The sequence below is a fragment of the Epinephelus lanceolatus genome, chromosome 13 (genome assembly GCF_041903045.1).
Source record: "Epinephelus lanceolatus isolate andai-2023 chromosome 13, ASM4190304v1, whole genome shotgun sequence".
Taxonomy (NCBI): domain Eukaryota; kingdom Metazoa; phylum Chordata; class Actinopteri; order Perciformes; family Serranidae; genus Epinephelus; species Epinephelus lanceolatus.
In genome coordinates, this window is record NC_135746.1 from 10,857,061 (window position 1) to 10,880,916 (window position 23,856).

Here is a 23,856-nt window from a genome sequence, read left to right on the forward strand (position 1 = left end):
CCCACCCCTATTTAGTACTATCCTGGCAGGATTTAGCATGATGTTTCTTTGATTTTGTTTTTGGTTACCGTAGTCCCTAAATGAATGCAGAAATGCAGGACATGGGATTTATATATTTATTACTTTGCTTGGGGAGGAACCCCAGATCCCCCATTTAATAGTGTCTTCCCCACCACTTCTCAAACTTAAGTTACACCCTTGGATACGAGATTTGGTTGATTTTAGCCATGATTTCATCTTGAACTTAAAATCAGTGACGTTGCAGCACTCTATTATGTAACTTGGTACTGAGCTCCAAAAGTTAGTTGCTCTAATAGAGAAGGATGATCTGCCAAACTCAGTGGGTCTGCGTTGTCTGCGTCACACAGTCACCTCATTTGCTCTTCTCTTAACACACAGTGTACAGACTGTTCATAGTTGACAACAAACTCATCGTGTGTCTGAAATTAAAATCCATTCTTTACATATGATGGAACTTATTTGCACCCCACATCATAGATAACAGTTTACTTGTCCCGTGTGAAACTCATGACTTGAACATAGAAATATTTCAGGCAGTTTAGGCTTCCAGTGTGAGTTTAGTCTAATAATGTCATTAAAATAATTTACAATTTATTGAATATTAAAACAAGTTAATATTCTTGTCACACAAGGCATCATCTTATTTGAGTGGAAAATACAAACTCTCAAACACAGTGCAGAAAAAAAAAAAACGCAAATATAGCGAGGCGAAATGCAAAACGAGAGTGAATGGGGCGGCAGTAGCTTCGTCCATAGGCACTTGCAATGGGAACTGGAGGGACGTCAGCTCAAGTCCCCCATCCACAGCCATTTTTAAGCATTTTTCTGTTGTTATAGCGCCACCCAGTTGCCAATTAGAGTTAAATTTCTCCAGTCACCTTGAGGCGTCCTGTTCTACATATCTACCAAGTTTAGTAAAAATCGATATGGTGGTTAGGCCTAGATAAGAAATGAGCTCTCTAGCGCCCCCATTTTGTTTGATGGGGTCAATAATGGAGGGGTCCCCTCAGATTATGTGTGGTCATATGCCTACAAAGTTGCGTGGTGATGGGTGAAACCCTTGAGATGTTATACACCTTTATGTGATGAGCCACGCCCTCCGCAATATTCATTGCCTTATAGAAGCTCAGTTTTAGAAAGTTTTCCAACTTTTGCCAAGAGGGAACTTTAGGTATTGGTCCCTAGATTATGTTCACAGAGTTTCATGCAGATCGGTCAAACTTCCTAGGAAGAGATTGATTTTAAGTGTTTTTCGAAAAATTCAAAATGGCGGAAAAATCTATATAACTGGAAGTTATGGGTTCTTGAGGCAAATTTGTTCCTCATGAGGAGAGGCATCTCTGTGCAAAGTTTCATGTCTCTACGACATACCCCATTGAGATATGCCCATTCAAAGTTTGCAATTTCAATCGGTTGCTATAGCGCCCCCCTTTGGCCAATTGATGTAATATTGCTTCATTCGCATCCTCCCATGACCCTCTACCACTGTGCCAAATTTCACATGGATTGACCACATCAGTGAGGAGAAAAACATGGAACAGACACAGAGACACACCCACAGACAGACAGAGTTTTCGTCATTACATAGTAAGATATCTTCTTGGCTTTTACTTTCTCTTTCGCTCGCGAGCGTGTTTACAAACAGTAACCAACAATCCTGCATACCATACCTTTAACTGTTTGCAGAATGGTTCTTATTCTCACAGTTTAATTAAGTATCACAGCTGACCAGGATTAAGGAATTCAGCTTTCTGAAAATAGAGTCACTAACCACTTTGATGGCTTTGAACACAAACAAAACAAGGCCAAACGAAAAGTTGAGTAAATTAATTTTTATTACACTGTTGGAACTGTTGTTTATGTTGACAGAAAAGCAGTGAAGTACAGATTTAGCAATGCATAAACCATCTTAAAACAGAAAAAATACCATAACGCCAGTGTTTCCACTTAATGTTTTCACCAGTACACAGGACTTCAAGTTGCAATCTGTCAGGGTATGAAAACAACTTGTGAAGCTCAAGGACTTTGTTTTGCAGAGAATACCACATTCAACAAGCATCTTTTTTTTTTATATTTACTCTGTTGATCCTGATCTGGCTCACTGATGAAATGTGAACAAGTGATGCATAAAGCACCCAAGATACTGTGGATGATTTCCCAATCTGTGTTCATGGAATGCAAACAGTCTTTTTTTATGTACAGTAGATTCACAGTAATTGCACAGAAACGAACAGGGAGGGGCACGCATGGGGGAAAACTGGAAATATTTCAGTTAAGTCAATTGTGTATACTGAATACTGCCCCACTCATAAAACACAGTGAACATTTCTTTTCATATGGGAACCCAAATTTACTTAGTTTGGTGTTTCATATTAAGATCAAGACTTACCAACCACAAACATAGTCCTAACGTGAAGTATAAATACATATATACTGGCATATCGCTACAGTAAATCAGATTATATTCATTACATGTATACAATTTAAAAACATAAAATGGAAAGCCAGATTTTCATTTGAACAATATGTCGATTAGTGTTTTGTTATCATCACAAAAGAAGCAAACAGCTGCGTGTTCACTCTGGACTGCCAGATTAGGTTAGATTAGATCACTTTGACAAGGTGAACAATGACTGAATCACACGTTCATCCGCTGACCCAGTCGCCTGTGAGATGCTTAAGACTTGATACATATATACGTTACAAATAATAACACTGATACATGTGGTCATATGCGTACATAGAATAGTCAGGATGTGCCCACACAGAACCGTGAACGTCTGCACATTCAACAATCAAATTCCAGAAAATACATTTATACTGAGAATGTCCGCACACTCGTTTGTACGGACAGTACTCGTTATATAGTTCCATGTTATAGTCACAGTATTTCCATACATGTTAAAGGAATACTTCAACCTTAAAATGATCATTCGTGTATCAGTTACTCAGCTTGTGTTACTTTGAGTTTGTGAAGAGAACTTTGATTTTCTCACATGCCTCCATGGTGAACGAAGAATCCAAAAAACTGAGAAAATTCTTGATAAGTTTAAGTCATAGGGGTCCAAGTTAAAACAACAGCAAAATTACATCAAAATATCTGTTTGCAAACTCTCACACAACTCATGCAGTATAATCCAGGTCTCATTTATGCAGTCGTATGCTCAGTGCTTCCCAAATAGACAACCCTTTCCGAGGGGGAACTGTACTGAAAGTGAAACATTTCTATGCTCTCCTCAAAGCCAAACTCCATTGACAAAACCCATAGTTTTACCTCACTGAGCACAGGAGCTGCTGGTCTACCACTGCTTAGATCAGTTAGTTTGTTTGTGTTATTGTGTGACTTTTGTGTTTTAAGTAATACGTCAGATTCACCAAAGTCACACAATAACACAAACAAACCAACTGATGGAGGCAGCTATAGACCAGCAGCTCCAGTGTTCAGTGAGGTAAAATTACTGTTTTTGTTGATGGAGTGTGGCTTTGAAGAGAACATTGAATTTGACTTTCAGTTCACTTCCCCATCCGATAGGGCTGTCTGTTTGTGAAGTACTGAGCATACAACTTCATAAATGAGGCTTGTATTATACTGCATGAGTTGTGTGAGTTTGTAGAGGGATGTTTTGATATAGTTTTGCTGTTGTGGAATGTGGTCACCTTAGACTTTGATTGGATTCTTTGTTCACTGGAGGCATGCAAGGAAAAACAAAGTTGTCTTCACAAATTCAACATAATGCAGGGTAAGTGACTGATATACAAATGGTAATTTGGGGGGATGAAGTATTCCTTTAATGAAATTTAGAATTATGTAAAAATCATAAAAAGGGACAAGCCACTTGTGATCCTTAGTTTTTCCCACGCTTGTTTCCCATCAGAGAAACTTTTTTCCTGCTTCTTTGCCATAGGCCAATCCAGGTGCTACAGCAAATGATGGCGATGTCATTGACACAAATATCAACATCTGCATAACACATTTAAAATTATAAAAAGTTGATGTGGGTCATTTTCTTTTTATAATGCACTCCTCTGGTTACAAATCACATTACCAGAATTGTTTTCATTTTCTGTGTGTGTGCGCTTCTACACATTTTGTGTGTATTCTCAAGCCACTCATCAGGAAATCCTTGTAGCTGTTTAATATGTCGCCATGAAACAAAAGCCAGAATACTCAGCCGTGCCAGGAGACCAAAAATAACACAGGAGCTCGAGGAGCAACAACTATGAAATGGTTTTGGCCACTGTGTGGAATAACGCAGTCAAATATGAGTTTTCTGTATTGACTACAGATGATAATACAATTATATTTTGCAGTTTCATATCCCAATCTTCCCTCTCCTTGAATGATCCTTCCAAGAAAATCTATTTCTGTTTGTCTTCACATTGTCACATCGCTCCCATTTTCCTCCAGTCGTTTGGATCACCTTACATTTGCTGTACTCCAGTGTTTCTTGTTGTAGATTTTTAAGTTGATTTTCTTTACCTATTACCATATCATCTGCCCTAACATCTTTAACACCTATCCTACCTACCAGCTCCCAATATATCAGCCTTAAAGTGATAGTTAAGATCTTTTGAAGTGGGGTTGTATGGAGTACTTATCTGGTCAGTGTATTACACACAGTAGTTGTCAGTCAGCACGCTCCCAAGTTGGAAAAGCAGGCTGGAATCCAACATGGAAACTAAGGGAGCAACCACACTGAGATGAAACGCTAGAAACGAGACGCCAGTAAAACCATTGTTTTTCTATGATACGGTGCGTCTGACTGGCATTTAAGCGTCTTTTTAGATGGCCGTTTTTCTGGCGTCTTTTTAGACGCGCGTTTTTGTAGACGCTTCTTTTTAGACGCACGTAGACGCTGAAAAGTTTAAATATTTTCAACTTTTTGAGCGTCAGACGCCAGTAGCTAGCATGCATTGAATAAGCGCTTCCAGCGTTTCAAGCGTCTTTGAAGCGTCCTCGTCTCTAGTGTCTCATTTCTGTGTGATCACCCCCTAAGCAATGTACTACTGTGGACGTGGGCATTAGCAGAAAGTATCTTAGCCACCTAAAAATATTTATCATTTTGAGAGTATGCTATAGTTAGAATATTTTCATCGCTTTACCTCGCCTTCAGACAGGAATTTAATTTTACTAACTGATCAAGGCAGCAGCAGACTAGCAGCTCAGTTTTCAGCAAGCCCAAATTACTGTTTGTTCAGTAGAGTCTGGTGGCTTTGATGAGAGGATAGATGGGAATTTGAAGCTGTTAATGGCATCTCTGTGAGGACGGGCTCCCTGATGGAAAGGTAGAGCCGTGGAAACACTCTCAGTGTAGTGTACACTTAAAATGTTAGATTTTTTTAGTTGGGACTTTTTTAAGTGGCTAAAATACATTTTGCTGCTGCCCTCATCCAAAGCAGCACATAGCTTAGTGCCTGTGACGGACTCCAGCCTGCTTCTCCAAAACTGGGTGTGTGTCAATCAACATCTACTGTATGTAATACACTGACTATGGATGAGTACCTCATACAACTTCACTTTAAAATATCCCTTTGAACACTGTACTAAAGACTTCACTTTAATGGGAGGACTCATAGAGATCCAGTTCCCTGGTACATGCCACTTCAGCACTGCTGAAATGTAGCATTTGAATCCACATGCCAACAGTCGAGCTGCGTTCATTCATTTTTATTTGAATGTAACTAAATATTTTGTTCTAATATTTGCCTCTTGAAGCTAAGGAAAGACTGCAGATGGGGGGTGACATCAGCAGAGCGGGACTGAGATTTGGAAATGGGTCTAATTTGTTCAAATTCTCTTCATTTGTATTTTTTTGCTATAATGCTATAGGAATATTCCTATTTTAATTGGGATACTTTTCTCTGGGTGGAGGGCATATGTCTACTTACAGGCTTTGGGACAGGGGGTTACGTTTACTCTGGTATTTTCCTCTTGGAAGGAGGCACCAGGTGTGCGGGCAGCTCTGATGGCAGTTCATGTCCCTCTAGTTTCACTTTTATCAGGTGGTTGGCCAACGCAAACTCCTCGTCATCAAGCATCCCGTCCTTATCGATGTCTGCCAGCTTCCAGATCTTTCCTAGCACCGTATTGGGCAGTTTTGACTTCACCATCTCTTTCTTGGCATTGGCTCCCGTCACCTTCCCATTGACAGGAGACAATGTGTAGAAAATCTCATCATAAGCAGGTTTATCACGTGCAACAACCCACTCTGCTTCATCAATGCCTTCACCCGCCCCTTCGCCATAACCATGGCCAAACGGGCCATCCAGAGTGCCATCAAAGGCACCACCCTTCACAACTGGGTTGGGACGCTGGGTTTCTTCTTGGCGGACCAGGACCATTAAGCTAGCAATGTCGTGGGCCAGCATGTCATCCACTGCCTCCAGGAGTTTGGGTTTCAGAGGCTGGAATTTGTTGAGATCCTGAGCTTGGAGTTGGTCCTGGAAGAGATAATACAGAAAAAAAACAAAACAAGTTTAGGTTTCATCTATCTAATCCTCTATCTCTACATCAACATTCCTTGTCTCTTTCCCGTTTACCTGCATCTTCTTCAGATTAGGAAAATCTCCAGGTGAAATCTGATGCTCTCGTTCGATGCGTTTGTAAATATCTCCCAGACTGGCAATCAGTTCTTTCTTCTTGTTCTCCTTCCCGAACACAGAGGGCATCTCTTTCTTCAGTGCACTGATGATGTAGGCATGGACCTGCATTGTGAGAGTGAAAGATTTACTCAACAGCAAATTTACTGGGACAGCATGTCAGCCTCTATAAAGTTAAAATCCTTAAGATTAACTTAAGGTTGTGGTTAAGTCTCAATAATACAAATATAAGAGTCACTTTTGAAATAACACATTTATTGATCACTTGGGGCAGGAAACACACATTGAGCAGCTATTCTGTCAGAAATACAACAGTAAATCTTGTCTATATATATATATTTTGATGTAGCTATGTTTGTGATTTTCAGTCCAGTGCATGCATACACCATTTCCTGTGATTCTCTCTCTCTCAAGTGTATGGTAACTGAATCCAGCCTGGGAATGTTGGACTTCACCACTGAATGCAAACTACTAAATAGAGAGCTGACTATATACAGCACTGTACCTTGTTGCAGACAGCCGCTGGGGATGCTGTTAATGGCTTCAGTTCTGCATCTATGCTGTCATCAAAGCCACCAGACTCCATTTACAACTAGAATTACCACCCTGTATGTCTGTGCCTCAGTGCACCAGTCAAGTTTCTCTTACAGTTTACACCCATGTCAGTGAAAACATGGATGCTTCACACACATCATTTGACCACAAAATTCTTCTCAGTTTATTCTTAAGTCCAAATGGATGTTTCTGTCAAATTTAAAGACATTTCTCTTTAGGTGTTTGTGAGATGCCGTGTTCACGAGAATGACACAGATGCAATTTCAAATTGACCTTGGCCTTTTACCACAGAAACCTAATTAGTTCATAGTTGAATCCAAGTGAACATTTTTGCCAAGTTTGAAGAAATTCCCTCAAGGTGTTCTTTTGATATCGCGTTCACAAGAATGAGACCAACAAGGTCACAAGGACCTTGGCTTATGACCACAGAAATCTAAACAGTTCATTGTTGAGTCCAAGTAGACATTTATGCCAATTTGAAGAAATCACCTTGAGGTGTTCTTGAGATACTGCGTTCACAAGGATCGGACAGACGGACAACCTGAAAACATACTGCCTCCAGCCATGGCTGTAGCCATTGTGAAATATTTGCAGGAACTTGTTGTGGAGGATTCAGTGACTGCCATAGTTTGCATGCGGTACTTCAAATGTAGTTCCTGCCATCTTGTGACACTTTTTATGTTGTTACAGTAACATTTAGGCTGGCACATGAACAGACACAGTGACTGAAATAATAGTAATAATATTCAAAATAGGACAAGAATAACCCGATGAAATCACACACGTCGTGAAAGACGACCAGGAATGATTGGTCGTCGACCATTGTGTAGTCTGTTGCACAATTTTATGACTCCACAATCGCCTCATCTGACATAGTGATTGTTGGAACAGACAAAAATGTCGTGTAGTGTGAACCCGGCGTGAGACAAAAAAAAAAGTCAACCATTAGCTCTCATGTTGACATCCCCTGTTGATTCAATGTTTTACAGAAACTGATTTAAAATAGGACCCTTAATTATTTACACTGCAACATGCCTGCAGACAAAATCAGATGTCTGCACAAACCATCTTTTAATGCTGCAAAAAGTAAGATTTCTTCAACAAACCATTAAGAATTTCTGAAAAGAATCCTTAAATTGACCAGTTTCACTTAACCATGCTTGTAGGTTCTTTTTGATTTATCATTGTCCTGTTCTTAACCTTCGTTGTTATATATTTTTTTTGGGATGGGACATTTGATAGATGGCTCACATGTAACATCATAAGCAGCAGACTGTTGCAACCCTGGTGTCTAGGGACACTTAATGCTGCTTTAACCAGATTAGTCATCAGTAAATCTCTCAGATTACCTTTGTTGACATTTGTTTTTAATATTCAGCACAAACTTAAAAGTAATGGGAAAACCCTTATTTATTAGGTTGCTGTGGTGATGTGTGTGTGTTTCCCTGTATCGACCCTTTGTCCTTGACGCTCATCACGAAACACACACACACCCTATCGGCTGTCAAACAGGAAAACTGCGCTCAGCTCTCAGTTTGATAAATCTGTGTGTGTTTGAGTGTCTGCACGCGAACATCCTCTGCCTTTCCTCGAACTACAACAGGCAGCATGGCTGTTGCCTCTTATACCTCACTTCCTCTCCGGAGAGGAAACAGGAAGCAATTCACTCAGAGGAAAATAGCCACATTTGTCTGGTTCTATTAGTTCTGTGACAGCGACAAGGTTTTTCTGTCAAGGTTAACAGCTGGACAGGGCGGGGAGGGCGAATGAGTGGTGGGAAGGATAAATAGGAAACTCACATGCAAACACACCTGTGCTTAAATCCTGAACACGTCACTGTCAAATAACATCCCCAGACAAAGCATCACCTCCTGCTCCTGTGAGCTGCAGCGGTGCCATAAGCAGATTCTCCATCACCGAGTATCTGTGTCTTTAACTTGTGCCTTACCTTGGCTAGTCTTGCCCTCTTGATCAGATCATTGAGTTTTCTGAGCGCTGCGTTTCTCGGCAAAGACTGAATGTCCTTGAATAAGTCCTGCTCCTCTGCTTCGAACAGCTTCCTGTTGTCTGGGATCAACAGAGGGTGGGACCAGAATGACCCGATGTAGACGCGGATCACCTGTCAGTGAGGGAAACAGATGGAAAATCAACAGGGGAAAGAACACAAAGAGGCACAACCCAGCTAAAAGCATCTCATTTTTGACAATTTAAGGCAATGAGCAAGAAACGTTATTGATCAGCTTGTCAGTTAATAACCAATTTTACACATACAGTCAGGTCCATAATTATTTGGACAATGATACAGTTGTCGTCATTTTGGCTCTGTACACCACCACAATGGGTTTTAAATGAAACAATGAATACCTGCTTAAAGTGCAGACTCTCAGCTTTCATTTAAGGCTTTTTTCAAAAATGTAGTATGAACCGTGTAGGAATTACAACCATTTCTTCACACAGTCCCCCAACTTTAAGGGCTCATAAGTATTTGGACAAACTAACATAATCATCAATTAAACAGTCAGTTTTAATACTTGGTTGCAAATCCTTTACAGTCAATGACTGCCTGAAGTGTTGGACACATAGGCATCATCAGATGCTGGGTTTCTTCCCTGGTGATGCTCTGCCAGCCCTTTACTGTAGCCGTCTGCACTTCCTGCTTGTGATTTGGGTGTTTTGCCCTCAGTTTTGGCTTCAGCAAGAGAAACACATGCTCAGTTGGATTCAGGTCAGATGATATGACTTGCAGAACATTCCACTTCTTTGCCTTAAAAATGTCTTTGGTTGCTTTTGCAGTATGCTTCAGGTCATTGTCCAACTGCACTGTGAAGCATCGTCCAATGAGTTTTGAAGCATTTGGTTGAATCTGAGCCGATAATGTAGCCCCAAACACTTCAGCTTTCATCCTGCTGCTCTTGTCAGCAGTCACATCATCAATAAATACAAGAGAACCAGTTCCACTGGCAGCCATACATGGCCATGACATAACAGTACCTCCACCATGCTTCACTGATGAGGTGGTGTGCTTTGGATCATGAGCAGTTCCTTCCCTTCTTCCTTCTCTTGTCTTCCCATCATTCTGGTAGTTGATCTTTGTTTTATCTGTCCATAGTATGCTGTTCCACAACTGTACAGGCTTTTTAGATGGTTTTTGACAAACTCTAATCTGGCATTCCATTTTTAAGGCTAACCAATGGTTTGCATCTTGTGATAAACCCTCTGTATTTATTCTAGTGAAGTCTTGTCTTGCTTACAAGAGCAGCAGGATGAAAACTGAAGTGTTTAGGGCACCATTATCTGCTCAGATTCAACCAAATGCTTCAAAACTCATTGGATGATGCTTCACAGTGCAGTTGGACAATGACCTGAAGCATACTGCAAAAGCAACCAAAGACATTTTTAAGGCAAAGAAGTGGAATGTTCTGCAACGGCCAAGTCATATCATCTGACCTGAATCCAACTGAGCATGCGTTTCTCTTGCTGAAGCCAAAACTGAGGGCAAAACACCCAAAACACAAGCAGGAAGTGCAGACGGCTGCAGTAAAGGGCTGGCAGAGCATCACCAGGGAAGAAACCCAGCATCTGATGATGCCTATGTGTCCAACACTTCAGGCAGTCATTGACTGCAAAGGATTTGCAACCAAGTATTAAAACTGACTGTTTAATTGATGATTATGTTAGTTTGTCCAAATACTTATGAGCCCTTAAAGTTGGGGGACTGTGTGAAGAAATGGCTGTAATTCCTACACGGTTCATACTACATTTTTGAAAAAAGCCTTAAATGAAAGCTGAGAGTCTGCACTTTAAGCAGGTATTCATTGTTTCATTTAAAACCCATTGTGGTGGTGTACAGAGCCAAAATGACGACAACTGTATCATTGTCCAAATAATTATGGACCTGACTGTAAGTGTTATTTATATAAGCCTTCAGATGACTACTAGACACCAACTCCAGTTTTTTCTTAAATTAGTCCAGTATTGAGCAAAACCACTGTCGCTGCAAAACAACCAATGTAACCACTTGGGGCATTCAGCACTGTCGATGTACATCCAATAAAAGTGGTTATTTTTGCCACTGACATGGTCCAAATATATCTGTAAGTGTCTGACAACATTATGGAAAGGATCCCTACAGTGGTCGACTTTTTGTTTAAGTGTAAGATTCTTTTTTTTATTAAACCAGAAACAGCCCTAAAATCATTATCACCAAACCCACCAGACTCCATTTCAATACAGTCATTGTAAAATACATTACATTCAAAGTTGACAGAAACAAAATAAAACTCACAAAAACCACCTTGGTCTGTCACTCCACTGTTCCAATAATCACCAACTCTGGTTTGGTTGAAATTAAATCTAAAGTCACCATGTCACATTCACCCAGTCACACCCACAGTCATGCACTGGTGGCTGAGGCTACCATACATGGTGCCACCTGCTACTCCGTAACCATTCACACACACTCACACACCGATGGAACAGCCATCGGGAGCAATTTGGGGTTCAGTATCTTGCTCAAGGATACTTCAACATGCAGACTGGGGGGGGGCGGTGATTGAGGCGCTAATCTTTCAATTAGTGGCCAATCCACTCTACCTCTGGGTGGCTTTGAAGAGCGATTTCTGGGCTGTTTTTGGTTTAACAAAAAGGATCTTACTTTTCACCAAAAAGGTCTATCTCCGTAGGGATCCTTTCCATTATGTTGTCAGACACTTAAAATAACAATCAGAGTCTGTCGGTGGCAAAAACAAACACTTTTAGTTGACTTTAATTGAGGGTGTGAACATGCCCCGAGTTGTTACACCGGTGCCCGTTTCACGGCTGCAGCACTTGCTGAATGCTGGACCAGTTTCAAAAATTGTTGTTCCCATTAAAACATGAGAAAACAGGGTCCACGCATAAAGAGAAGGGCATTATATACACAACAAGCCTGCTCATGCTTGTACCAGTACAGTGTTGACACTACCAGTAAAGCATGAGGGAGCTGTGGTTCCAGTGTTCGGGTATCTTGGCTCATGCTCTGCCTATGTCAGGTTTACCCAGGCTCTGACCTTCTGCCTAAATTTGGATTTTCTGGCAACAAATACGAGTCAAGATGGGGGAAAGCTTTAAACCCACATTCCTCATGTTTACAATACCTCTGGTGTGTTGACTATTTTTCCCAGTGACCACATCAGGGCACCGTACACTCTCATCAACTGCTGCGTCTCTATCTGGTCGGCCTTATTCAGCACAACCCTGGCAAAAAAGTGAGACAAGAGAACAGTGTTGACGTTGATTAAATTGTGAGCTGCTGACAATGTAGTGTTTGTTCTCTAGAATTAATTTTATCTATAAGTCAAGCAACCCCACAGTACCTGATCTTGTCCTCATGGTTCTTCAGGGCTTTTATGACCTCTGAGAACTCATCAGAGATGTCCAATTTGTGGGCATCAAACAGTAAAATGATCCTGTCCACTCGCTCTGCAAACCACTCCAAGACAGCTGCAAAGTCATAGCCTGAGGGGAGGAGAAAGAGGAGAAGGAGGAGAAGGAGAGGATCCACAAAAGTGGTTGGGGTACAAAATAATAGGAAAAGTAAATTAGGATTTCAGATGAGGGACAGGAGGGTTTAGATAAAAAGAGAAAGTGAGGAAAAGAGATAATTAAATTTGTATCCTTTTACTTCCTGTTTCTTTGCTCCCATCCCATATCAGTGTCAAAATAGCATTAAATAGAGGCACATAAAGGAACAGTTAGCCCTAAAATCATCTGACCTGTAGTGCTGTTTATCAGTCTAGATTGTTTTGCTGTGAGTTGCAGAGTGTTGGAGGTATCAGCTGTAGAGATGTCTGCCTTCTCTCCAATAAAATGGAACTAGATGGCACTCAGCTTGTGGTGCTCAAAGTGCCAAAAATACATTTGAAAATCATGATTGTTGTGAGCAGTTTCATGTAGGAACTGTTTTCTCTCTATTGAACTACACCCAACAACCGAATACAATCTACTGCTAGCTCACTTAGCACCACTGAGCTAGCTAACGTTACAGTTCAGCTGAAGCGGACGCCATTAATGTTTACATCTTCTCGTCCATGAGTAAATGCACGTTTCCTTCTGCGTGGTGATAGAAGTTGTGAGAGTGTAGTTTGGTAGAAAGAAAACAGTTCCTACATGAAACTGCTCACAACAAGGTCTGTGTCTCCAACACTCGGCAACTCACACCAAAACAATCAATCAACAAAGTTACTTTCGAGGCACAGGTCAGTCCACTGAGATTTTATTATGATGAACAGTTTGTATAATCCATGACCTGTGCCACGAACCCCAACTGTGATGCAATATTCCCAAAAGGAAACTATTGAAATGGCTTCAGGTCGTAGAGGAGGCAATAAGAAGGACGCCCACATTACAACATGCTGAGAGAAAAGAATGTCTGTTTACAGCTGGACGAGGTCCTGCCAGGGTTCAACTAAGTGGCTTTTTAAAACTAAATAATGAGGGGGGGAAACCAAAAACAATGATATTTTATTGTCTTATTTGGCTTAGATTTTTTGTGAAATGCAATCATGGCAGTAATGAGTGCATACGTGAGTGAATGAATGAGTTAATGCCTCCATAACGTATGAATAAATAAATGAGTGATGAGGTCTGTCAGCAGGAGTACATCATAGCCTCCTTTGACTTTCTTTCCTACTCAAGGACAAAACGGACCCTAGACTGGAGAAATTCCACAGTATATGAGAGGAGAACAAAGAACAAAAGGACAGGATGAAGGATTAGTGAGCTTGAGTTTCCGACCAACACTGAAGGACACATACGAGACACAGAGTCAGTGGTGAACCTGTTACAGCTGATGTTATGGAGTAGAAGGCATTTGCTGTGAATTGGTAGTGGGAGGAAGTTTTATGTTAATACAGGGGATGTCGAATGGATTTTCTGAAGAGCTATGTTTGTGAAAGATTGTCTCTTTATAAATTATAAACCACATCACTAAGCTTTGAAAGTGTTATCACTTTGTATCTAAATCTGACTCACTCTGGTCCGCCTTCCTTGTTTACACAAAGGCAGCCTCACTATACAGACATAGCTGTGATAGAAATCCCACTTTTCACATACTCACTGAAAAGCTGCTATTGCTACTGTGGCTGCACTGCTGCTCCTCCCAGCAGAGGAATAGTTTACACTCATAGTGAATGACTTCCACAGTGGCTACGTATATTTATCCGAATGTTAAACATATTGCTAAGGCTGCCCCCTGATAGTCGACCATAGTCTACCAGAAAGGTGCCATTTGTCGGCAAGATTTCATTGGTTAGTCACAGAGAAAAAACGTGACGCTCTATTAGAAGCTGTGCCTTGTCAGAATAAATCCAAACCTATATGACTGGACCATGTGGGAATTTAATTTGAAAGGACAGACACAGGAAGTGTCCACGCTCAGCAGTCAGACAGGAGTCAGGTTAATTTCCAGGGCTGGTACCTGCGGTTATTCCACAGGCTAGTTAATAACATGTCGGGCAGGAAATCCAAAGTGTGGGATCATTTTGAGAAGGTGAAGGACCAACCCCAGGTGATATGTAAACTCATCTTCATTGGTCGACTACAAACATGACGTATCATCTGAAACGTGGAAGTAGCTACATGCCCATTAGCCCACAGCGTCATTAACAGGCGGCTCGCTCAGTGTGTGACGTGCACTTGTAGATAAAATATAGGCCTATATTAATGAAGCTTCATTAGTACGGTTTTGTGTTTCTCTGTAATGTAGCACAGTGTTAACAATGTTACTGATACTATTCTTTCTCACACCTTCAACTCAAACCACCAAAATATATCATTTAATAATTATATTAATATCGTAAACATGCGGGTGACTAGTCGACTAATGGCCCTAAATGACGACTATTGGTAGACTAGGAAAATTCTTAGTCAGGGGCAGCCCTACATTTTGCTGACATGATGCCTCAAAGGCTCCTAACAATGAAAACCTGGTCATCTTTCAGAACAAAATGTTAAGTGTTCAATAATTCCTCACTGGGATGTGAGCAGGGTTTGGCAGCTGTAGCAATAAGTATGTAAAACATGAAAATTGGTTTCCTTTCTCTCCTGTATGAGCAGAGCTGAGAGGAGATAGAGGGCACACTGCTGCTTGAGCAAAGCTGTGGAGGGTTAAAAGAGAAATAGATACCTTGATATTTTGAATTTTAACGGATTATTCTTCACAGGACGCACTTTTCACATGATGTGGGGAAAAACAAGAATAAGTCTAAAGCTACACTATCACTAGAGCCTGCAATTTTCATAAGACTGTGAAAGCTGAAGATTTTCCTATCTTAGAGCCTCACCACAGAGACACGAAAAATATGAAGTCTGTCCTGACTGTGGGTAAGTAGAGTTAAGGGAATCACAAGTACACAATTAGGGTTCATTTTGTTAGGGGCTCATGAATATCTACAATTAATGTTTCAGTTTTACAACTTGTGTACAAAGCCAGTGTTTTCCACAAATGCATCAAACAACGCCCAGCTGGCTGAAAATGGCAGCCAGCTGTGTACCAAATAGGGTGGTGGATGGTGTTAATTGAACACATGAAGTGGTGTGTTAATTGACCACCACTGTTGTGTTAATTTTAGGGTTATAAGTCTTTTAGAAATCATTGTTTGGAAGGTCTGTAGTCAAAGCTAGATTATCTGCAGAGGTCGACTCCTGCTCCCCCAAACACACCTCATGATTAAAATGGATAAAAACACTGACTATCACGTAAAAAAATCAGGGTTTCTCTGACGTTCTTTGGCGGCCAGAGGATGTAAAGAGGGGCTGAGATGCTGCTAATATTACAGTATCTCTACCTGCTTCTACATGCTCAGCTTTTTTTTTTAGGTTAGGATTCCTTCAGTGTTCAACTTTCAAGAGGTTTTTACTGGGAGTCGAATTATGCATAAAGACTGAATAAAGCAGATTCATATAAAAACGTGTCTCTCCGACACTCTTAGGCTGGCTCAGGACATCCGGGAGGGGCAGGTGGGACTGTGAGGCAAACTGGCACTAATGTTAACTCAGCTTTTTTTTTGTCTCATAACTTAAGATCCAGACGTCTGATGACTAAAATTCTTCATCTGGTTAAAAGATACAGTTCAAAATGACCAAAAGGTGATGGTGACGTGACTGGAAACAGTGAGAAAGTAGTCCCCGGGAAATGTTTTAATGTCCCGCTATCCGGCATTCCTGGAAAACTCTACAAAGCTAACATTTCAACCTGAGGATGATACTAGTTCAGTGGTTCCCATCCTTTTTTGGGTCAAGAACCCCTTAATTTATACACATTAGGTCATGGAGTACCATTTGATAAGAGGTTACTTTAGGGACCTCCGTCTGCAAAGATTTTAGGTTGTTAGAATTCTATCGTTGTCTACTACAGTTAAGGGGAGAGAACGATAGAGGAAGTGAAACCTGTAGTCAGAATAGTCGATTTTATGACTCTTTCACACATTGAGCTAACTTCTACAGTGAATTCAATAATGGAAATTAACATCCCCTATATTCTAGGGATCTCCTGGTAATCCATCAAGGATTCATGGGGAATCTTTTGACCCCTGATTAAGAACTACTACACTAGGGTAAATGCTCTTGGAGTATGAATGTTAGCAAATTGGGAGGACTTACTAAGAAATTTTGTTCCAATTTGTCCACCAAATTATACTGTTTTCTTTTGAGGGAAAGTGGAATTCTTGAATTGATTGTGGCAGAGTGCTCAGAGCTAAAAACTCAGGGATTCCTCCTCTAATGTCACTAAAATACATCCAGTAGTTCTTGAGATCTGTCATGAACAAAAGTGTTGGTCGATGGGGAATTCATGAGATGGTGGCAAAAGACGAAAGGCCAGAGAATCACCAAAAACAAACTGATTTCTCTTCTCAGGATCATGAGTATTAAGTTCACAGCATCTGACAGTAATTCTTGAAATATTCCGCAGAGAAAAACCTGAAATAAGGAAAACTACATTTGACACATCTGACTTAAATGTCCAACTAGCTACCCAACAAAGTAAATTTCGGGACAAAGATATTTTTTCCCCTCAAACCATGTGACAAGAGTCTGGTGAAGAACATCTAACAGTCTATAAATTCTTCAAAATATCACTTTAATTAGCCTTTCTGCTACTGGGTGATGCCCAAGTTTATCTACAATACCTCCATAAGGACATCTATGTAGGCAGCTATAGCCTGACTCCTCATCTGGACACACGCACACAAATAAATAAATACAGACAGTGATGAAAACAATGCAACAGGGTGAAAGAAAAGTGAAGAAAAGAATGAGACACAACATACAGATATACAAACAAATGAAACATGAAAACGTGACATGCAATGGACAAAAGGATGGAACTGAAAGGAAATGAAAATGAACACATTAAGAAAACACTCTCACATGCACTCTGTCCCCAGAGAAAACACAGCTGTGCTGACTCAGAGAAGTTTAACCTGTATTTTTTTTATATCCAACACACAACAGCAGGGTCACACCTCACTGTGCTGTTTATTTGGTTTGACAACACGTTCATGGGACACTTTGACCGAAGAACCAGAAAGTAGAACAGACTGGATGAGGGTCTGCTTCAATTAAAATACTTTCAGCTGTAAACAAAGTGAAATTCTGTCGGTGCTGACAGACTGCCGACTCTTTGTTGTTTCTCAACAGAAGAGCTGCAGAAGGAAACGTTCTCATGACAAACATTAATCCAGACCCAACCCTGCTATGAAGTAATGTGCTGAACTCAGTGACCAGATTATGCTCCTTGTACTTATTTAGCCTTTGAAACTTCATGAATTTGTTCATATATTTTATAATGTCAGCACTATGAATTTCATATTATTGTCCATTCACAATGCTTTTGGCACAACAAAGGAAATACTGCCTCATTATGAAAGCAGGAGAAATCACTTCATAACCATTACTAAAATGGTAATAATGATGCCCATAATGGAGTTCACACCTGAACTCATATTAAAGGATTATCTCTTTTGAGTGCAGATAAATGACAGTGAAGTGTGAAAAAGGTTTCTATTGAATCAGGATCTGCTCTACCTTCAGTACTAATCTACTGATACTGCTGCAGTATTGTGTTCTGACAAAAGCATCATTATAACACAACATATTTAGTGTTCAACAGTAGGAACGAGCATGAATGGCACCCCTTTGTTAAGTTTGTGTTGTTAAAGGGAACCTATTATGCTCATTTTCAGGTTCATGTTTTAATGTTCATAAAACCCTTTATTTTCCTCATACTGTCTGTGCTGGATCACCTGTATTCACCCTCTGTCTAAGATGCTCCATTTTAGCGCCTGTCTCTTTAAGCCTCCGTCCTGAAAAAGCTCAATCTGCTCTAAATGGTCAGTGTTTCCAGGTCTTATGTATCTGTTAAAGCTTCTAAACCATAATCTTCACAACCGGACATGGTCCTACAGAAAAATGATCTGAAATCAGGGAGAAATTAACAACATCAACAACCAAGATTACATGTTTCCCTGAAATTAGCATGAAGCAACATGTAGCCCCGTCCTTGCAGCGAGGGAATAAGTGTTATGGAGTAAAGCGGGACTTTGCATCGTGAAAAATCACTAATAAAAGCTTCTCAACCAAAATCTCTAAAATTGGACGATCCAAAATCAGGGAGAAATTAACAACATCAGTAACCAGGATAACATATTTCCCCAACATTAGCATGTAGCAACCAGTAGCCCTGTCCTTGCAGCAGGCGAATGACTCTTAAAATGACTTTTTACACTTAAAATCAGCAATAAAAGCTTCTAAACCAAAATCTTTACAAGTGGACATGTTCCAGCAGGAATATGATCCAAAATCAGGGAGAAATTAACAACACCAGCAACCAAGATTACATAATTTCCTAATGTTAGCATGTAGCTACATGTAGCAGTGTACATAATGTAAAAACTTGCAGTAGAGAGCAGTAGAGTGCCTGGAGCCAATGACATATCAAGAGATGTCTGTCATCACGGACTGAAAACACTGCAAACAGTATTCATAACGCTCTGAGGCCTGAGGTTTTTGCTCACAGGGATTACTTTTACATACATTTACCTCATAATTTGAATCTTGGCTGCATTTAATACAACCATTCAACATTCTAATATTGTACATATGACAGAAAAAAGGAAAAGCATAATAGGTCCCCTTAATTCCTTCAACATACAAAACCTACTTCTATTTTGTGGCAGTGTGCATTCAGTGATTAATGTACTGTGGTGAAGGCCATTACCAAGAGTTTTGGTAGAAGAGACACAATCAGTATGGGCCGTATTTGGCATAAGAAACCTCTAGACAGTGCAAAATTAAGACTGGAGTACAAACAAGGGGAGAGAGTGGACAGACAGAAGAATGGAGGGAGTAAAAATGGACAGTGAAAGAGTGGGTGAATGTGGGACAGACTAAATTATAGCTGTCTTTCATTATCTGAGATCTTTTGTTCATGTTAGCAGTTGGTATGGCAATACCACCGTTCAGCGCTGGGAATGCCAGCCATGCCAGACACATATCAAACTGTAAGAAAGCCCTGAGGAATTCTTGTGAGCCGTTCACACCTAAACTTCTCTCAGTTCAACACCATGGTTGAGATCTGTTCAGTTCACATCTTAAAATGTAGATAAGAAGTACATTAAGGATTAAAGAGCTTTTTGTTTTTGCTTTACTTGCAAAAAATGTCCAGTTTTATAAAATTCCCATGAGCTGACCTTGGTATTCAGAGATAAGCACCAATGGATAAGCAAAGAGCAGCATGCCCTAGAGATTAATGAGTTTTTGTGTAAACAGATGGGATGAATCAAGAAAAAATGTCATAATTAAATGAAAAGACCATGTAACGCTCTTTAATTTAAACTGGCCCTTAGCTTGCAGATTCTTAAATTTCCATTTAAAGGAGGATACAAGACTTGAAAGAGTGGCTACATGTTACAAGCCATGAGAATTAGACGTCATTAAAAACATCTGTATTTACTCTAACTGCAATAAATGCACACATGCATCACACTCTTTATCTGGTATTTTTGTTGCTTTCATGTTGTAAAATTATTATTATTATTTTTTTTTTTTTTTTTTTAAAAAGTGGTTCCTCCAATATAATCTGAATAAATGTCTCAGCCCCCTAATTCTTTTCACAACAAGACCGTTGTTTTTATGTTGTACCCTCACCACAGTAGGAACGAAGTATAAATAGAATCCTTAAACAGATTTTATGGTTCTCTGGTTACATTTTGTTTTAACTTATTCCCACAAATACTGAAATTTCATTCCGAGCCAAAGCTAAAACATATGTAACTACTTCGACTACACTGCAAGTCCTCTTAAATGTACAACTTTGTTTGTTGACCATAAAAGTTTAAAAGGATAGTCTAGATTTTTTTAAGTGAGGTTTTATAAGATATTTATGCATAGTTAGTTTATAGCTTACAGTAGATGGTGGTCAACACGACCCTTGTTTAGAGAAATAGGCAGTAGTGCCACCATGGAAGCTGAGCAATGTACTGCTGTGGATGAGTCAACAACAAAACTTATTTTAGCCAACTAAAAGTCCGACCTGAAAAAATCAATATCAGTTTAAGGGTGCTTTCAGACCTAGAGTTATCTCCTTTGGTCTGAATCAGGGACTAATTTTGTCACAAAGTTGTATAATTGCCGAGTTGGTTTGTATTCTCACGGCAGCATTTACAAGAGGACCAGATCAGATGCCTTGTGTGAGAAAGCTGCTCTTGATTGGTCAGAATTTCCATGTGGGAAAAATTCAGGAAGTAAACAAAACGTTGAAGAAGAATACACTTGCAAGATAAATGTGACACTTTCTAATGTCACAATGGAGGGACAACTACGCAGGTTGATTTTAGCGCTGCTCATCGTGGACTATATTGCTGTCATTGTTCATTTTAGTCAAACCATACAGTTTGAAAATCTGGACCATCCCTTTAACACACGAACAAGCAAATGTACGTCAAAATGAGTACTGAACTTTACAGTGTTCAAAATGTGTGCATGCATTTGTGTGTGTGTCTTGTGGATGTGTGTATAAGAGAGCACATTCAGAGCTCATCTTTTTGTCGCTGCTTCCTGTTCTTTGAAATGAATGAAGCATAATCCTCCTGATAGCTAAAAGCTAAAATAAACACACACGCGTACACATCCAAAGGAAATGCTGACATTGTGGTTCAGAGTTCAGTGGGACTAGATGGGGGCTGCAGCTGAATGGGTCCAGTGAACGAATACTGACACACACATACACACACACACTCATTACCATAAACAGAGGGAGATAAGAGTGTGTGTGTCTTACCTCGACTGATTCTCTGTTTCTCTCCTGACAGAATTCCTGGTGTGTCAATCACACTGATGCTTTCCAGCACTGGGTTTGGGAGCTGGGCACACACAAACCTAGAACACACACACAAGGAAAGGAAAGAAGGAGAGGAGAGGAGAGGAGAGGAGAGTTAAAAGAAACTGGACAGAAGTGTAAAATGTTTAAACAACAAACATCATCCTACACCAGACCTCTGCCTCCCTCTCTCCTTCTTCTCCTCTATCTCTCCGTCTCCAGCTGTATAAATACTAACAGGTTAGCGGTCGTCCTCACTGTGAACCCCCCTAATCCCCACTGATAGTCAGCGATTCTTCTGTCTCCTTTCAGCAGCGGTGGGCCCTCACAGCAAGGACACTACCGTGAGAGTAAAGCGTTTTTGGCACTTTTTCTTTTTCCAGAAGGATGACTCTGCAAAGACGACTGGCTGTCTGTCTCTCCCTGTCTGTCTCTCACACACAGACAGCCATTAAAAGAGAAAAGCCTGACCAGTGAGCAGAGGGAAATTCAATCACGCAGGAATGTAGAGCTGTAGCGTGGACTCTCTTTCTCACTCTCCCTTTATTTTCCACTAATTTCCCCGTGCGTCCACACACTCCACCTTGGTACACCACTCTGTGTTTTCACTACACACACCTCCACAGGTATCTGACAGCTTCTGCCATCAGTGCATATCATCTGGTGCTTCGTGAAAGTGTGTTTACCTGTTGAGGAAGGCGTTTCCGAACGCGTTCAGCTTTCTGAAGGGCTTCTTGGGGTCAACCACCAAAGCGTTACCGGGGATGACTCCCTCTGTGTCGCCATGCATCACCGCGATGAAGGAATCCGTGGTGGGTTCAGGGCCGATCCGCATTCCGGGAAAATCCTGCTCCAGCAGGTAGCTGTAGGGGAGATGGTATTACATGGCGTTACAGAAAACAAGACGAGATGTTTTTGATAATGATAATAAGTAATAGTGCAGAGGGCATTGTGTAGATAGCATACTATGAGGCGACAAGAGTATATAATACAACTTCATAAGATAACAGCATGTATTACTTTGATTTTTTTAAAGCCCCTCCCCCCACACTTAAAAATGTAATTTTCTTTTGTTTATGTCCCCTAAAATGTCTGACCTTGACTATACTGACTTCTTATCTGTGCAAAGTTTGTTACTTTCCTCTACAGAAGGGGGTGACATCTGTGACCATCTCTAAAATCTCAGTTTCAAGCAAGCTAGATTAGGTACGTAAGCAAATCGCTGTCTAATACTGTTGACCAGGAAGAGACACTAAACCGACAAATAAACCTGAAACCTCCAGCGCAGAGCGGACTTGTCAGTACAGAGAGCAGTTAGCATTAGCATAGTGAAAGTTTTGACAGTAGACATGTTAGAGTGTGCAGTTTCTGGATATAAACAGGACCCATGTGAACACACTGTACCATCAGAGCAGATATTACTAGGGTTTCACAACCATTAACGCTGAGTCAGCCGCTGCCATTTAGCCTACATGCTAACAAGCTAAAAAACAGCATAAACATATAAAAGATGCTAACTAACACTTAGCATTCTGATACGACTGCTAGTCACCGATTTTGGTGCACACCAGACTCCTCATCTGACTCTGACTCTGACTGAGGCTCAAATATGTACGGCTGAATCTCTCCCGTGTTTCCTCGAAAGGTAACGTTGGTTATCTTGCTGTGCACTGCTCTAGCCGTAGCTAGACCTTTCTCCACACCTAATTTTAAGTGAACTTAAAAAGCAAAACCTTCTGGTGGGCAGGGTGGAGGCCAGACCCAGAGTCTCTCGCCCCTTTTTAGAGTTTTTAAAAACTTTTTATGTGGGAAAACCTTGTTAAACAAAATATTAATCACAGCAGAGTATTTTACACACTTAAAACATGTCTTGTCTTAGAGTTAAATTATGTTTCTGTGAATGCATGTACAAGTTCTCCAACCATGGGTTACTGAGTCAACCCCTTACACAACTGCTTGTAGTTGACCTTTCATCATTTCTATCATTCCAATGAGTTGACTGAATCCCCACGGTCAACTTCAGGCAGCAGGGCAGATGTGCGTTACATCTGCAGGCTCTAATTTGAAAGAAGCGCTGCAAGACCTTTTGGTCAGGATGATAAGAAGCTATTCAAAAATCAACAGAAACCAAGTCTGTCTTGAATTAGAAGCTGCTGGAACGAAAAATGGGGGAATTTGACATCATCCTGGGCTGGATAGCTGCTGAGCACAAAGTAAACCACTGCTCCAAATTCAGCAGCATTAAGTTTGAAACAAGTTTGTTTTGTGGTTAGATAAGACAGAGATGGAGGTATTTGGCCAAAAGTGGGGTTAAATGAGCGAAA

The 23,856-nt window shown here is 40.5% G+C and overlaps 1 protein-coding gene across 1 annotated transcript in view; it reads right to left on the bottom strand.

The window, feature by feature from the left end:
* Window positions 1-1,838: 1,838 nt before the first annotated feature.
* Window positions 1,839-23,856, bottom strand: part of ehd3 (EH-domain containing 3) — a 30,278-nt gene continuing 8,260 nt past the window's right edge. Inside the window, exons 2-8 of the mRNA XM_033648316.2 lie at window positions 22,219-22,395; window positions 21,494-21,591; window positions 12,531-12,672; window positions 12,312-12,411; window positions 9,125-9,295; window positions 6,562-6,726; window positions 1,839-6,462 (exon numbers count right to left, since the gene is read on the bottom strand). Of these exons, the coding sequence (XP_033504207.1) occupies window positions 5,935-6,462; window positions 6,562-6,726; window positions 9,125-9,295; window positions 12,312-12,411; window positions 12,531-12,672; window positions 21,494-21,591; window positions 22,219-22,395 (1,381 nt within the window). The 3' untranslated portion in view covers window positions 1,839-5,934. The remainder of the gene's footprint in view (window positions 6,463-6,561; window positions 6,727-9,124; window positions 9,296-12,311; window positions 12,412-12,530; window positions 12,673-21,493; window positions 21,592-22,218; window positions 22,396-23,856) is intronic.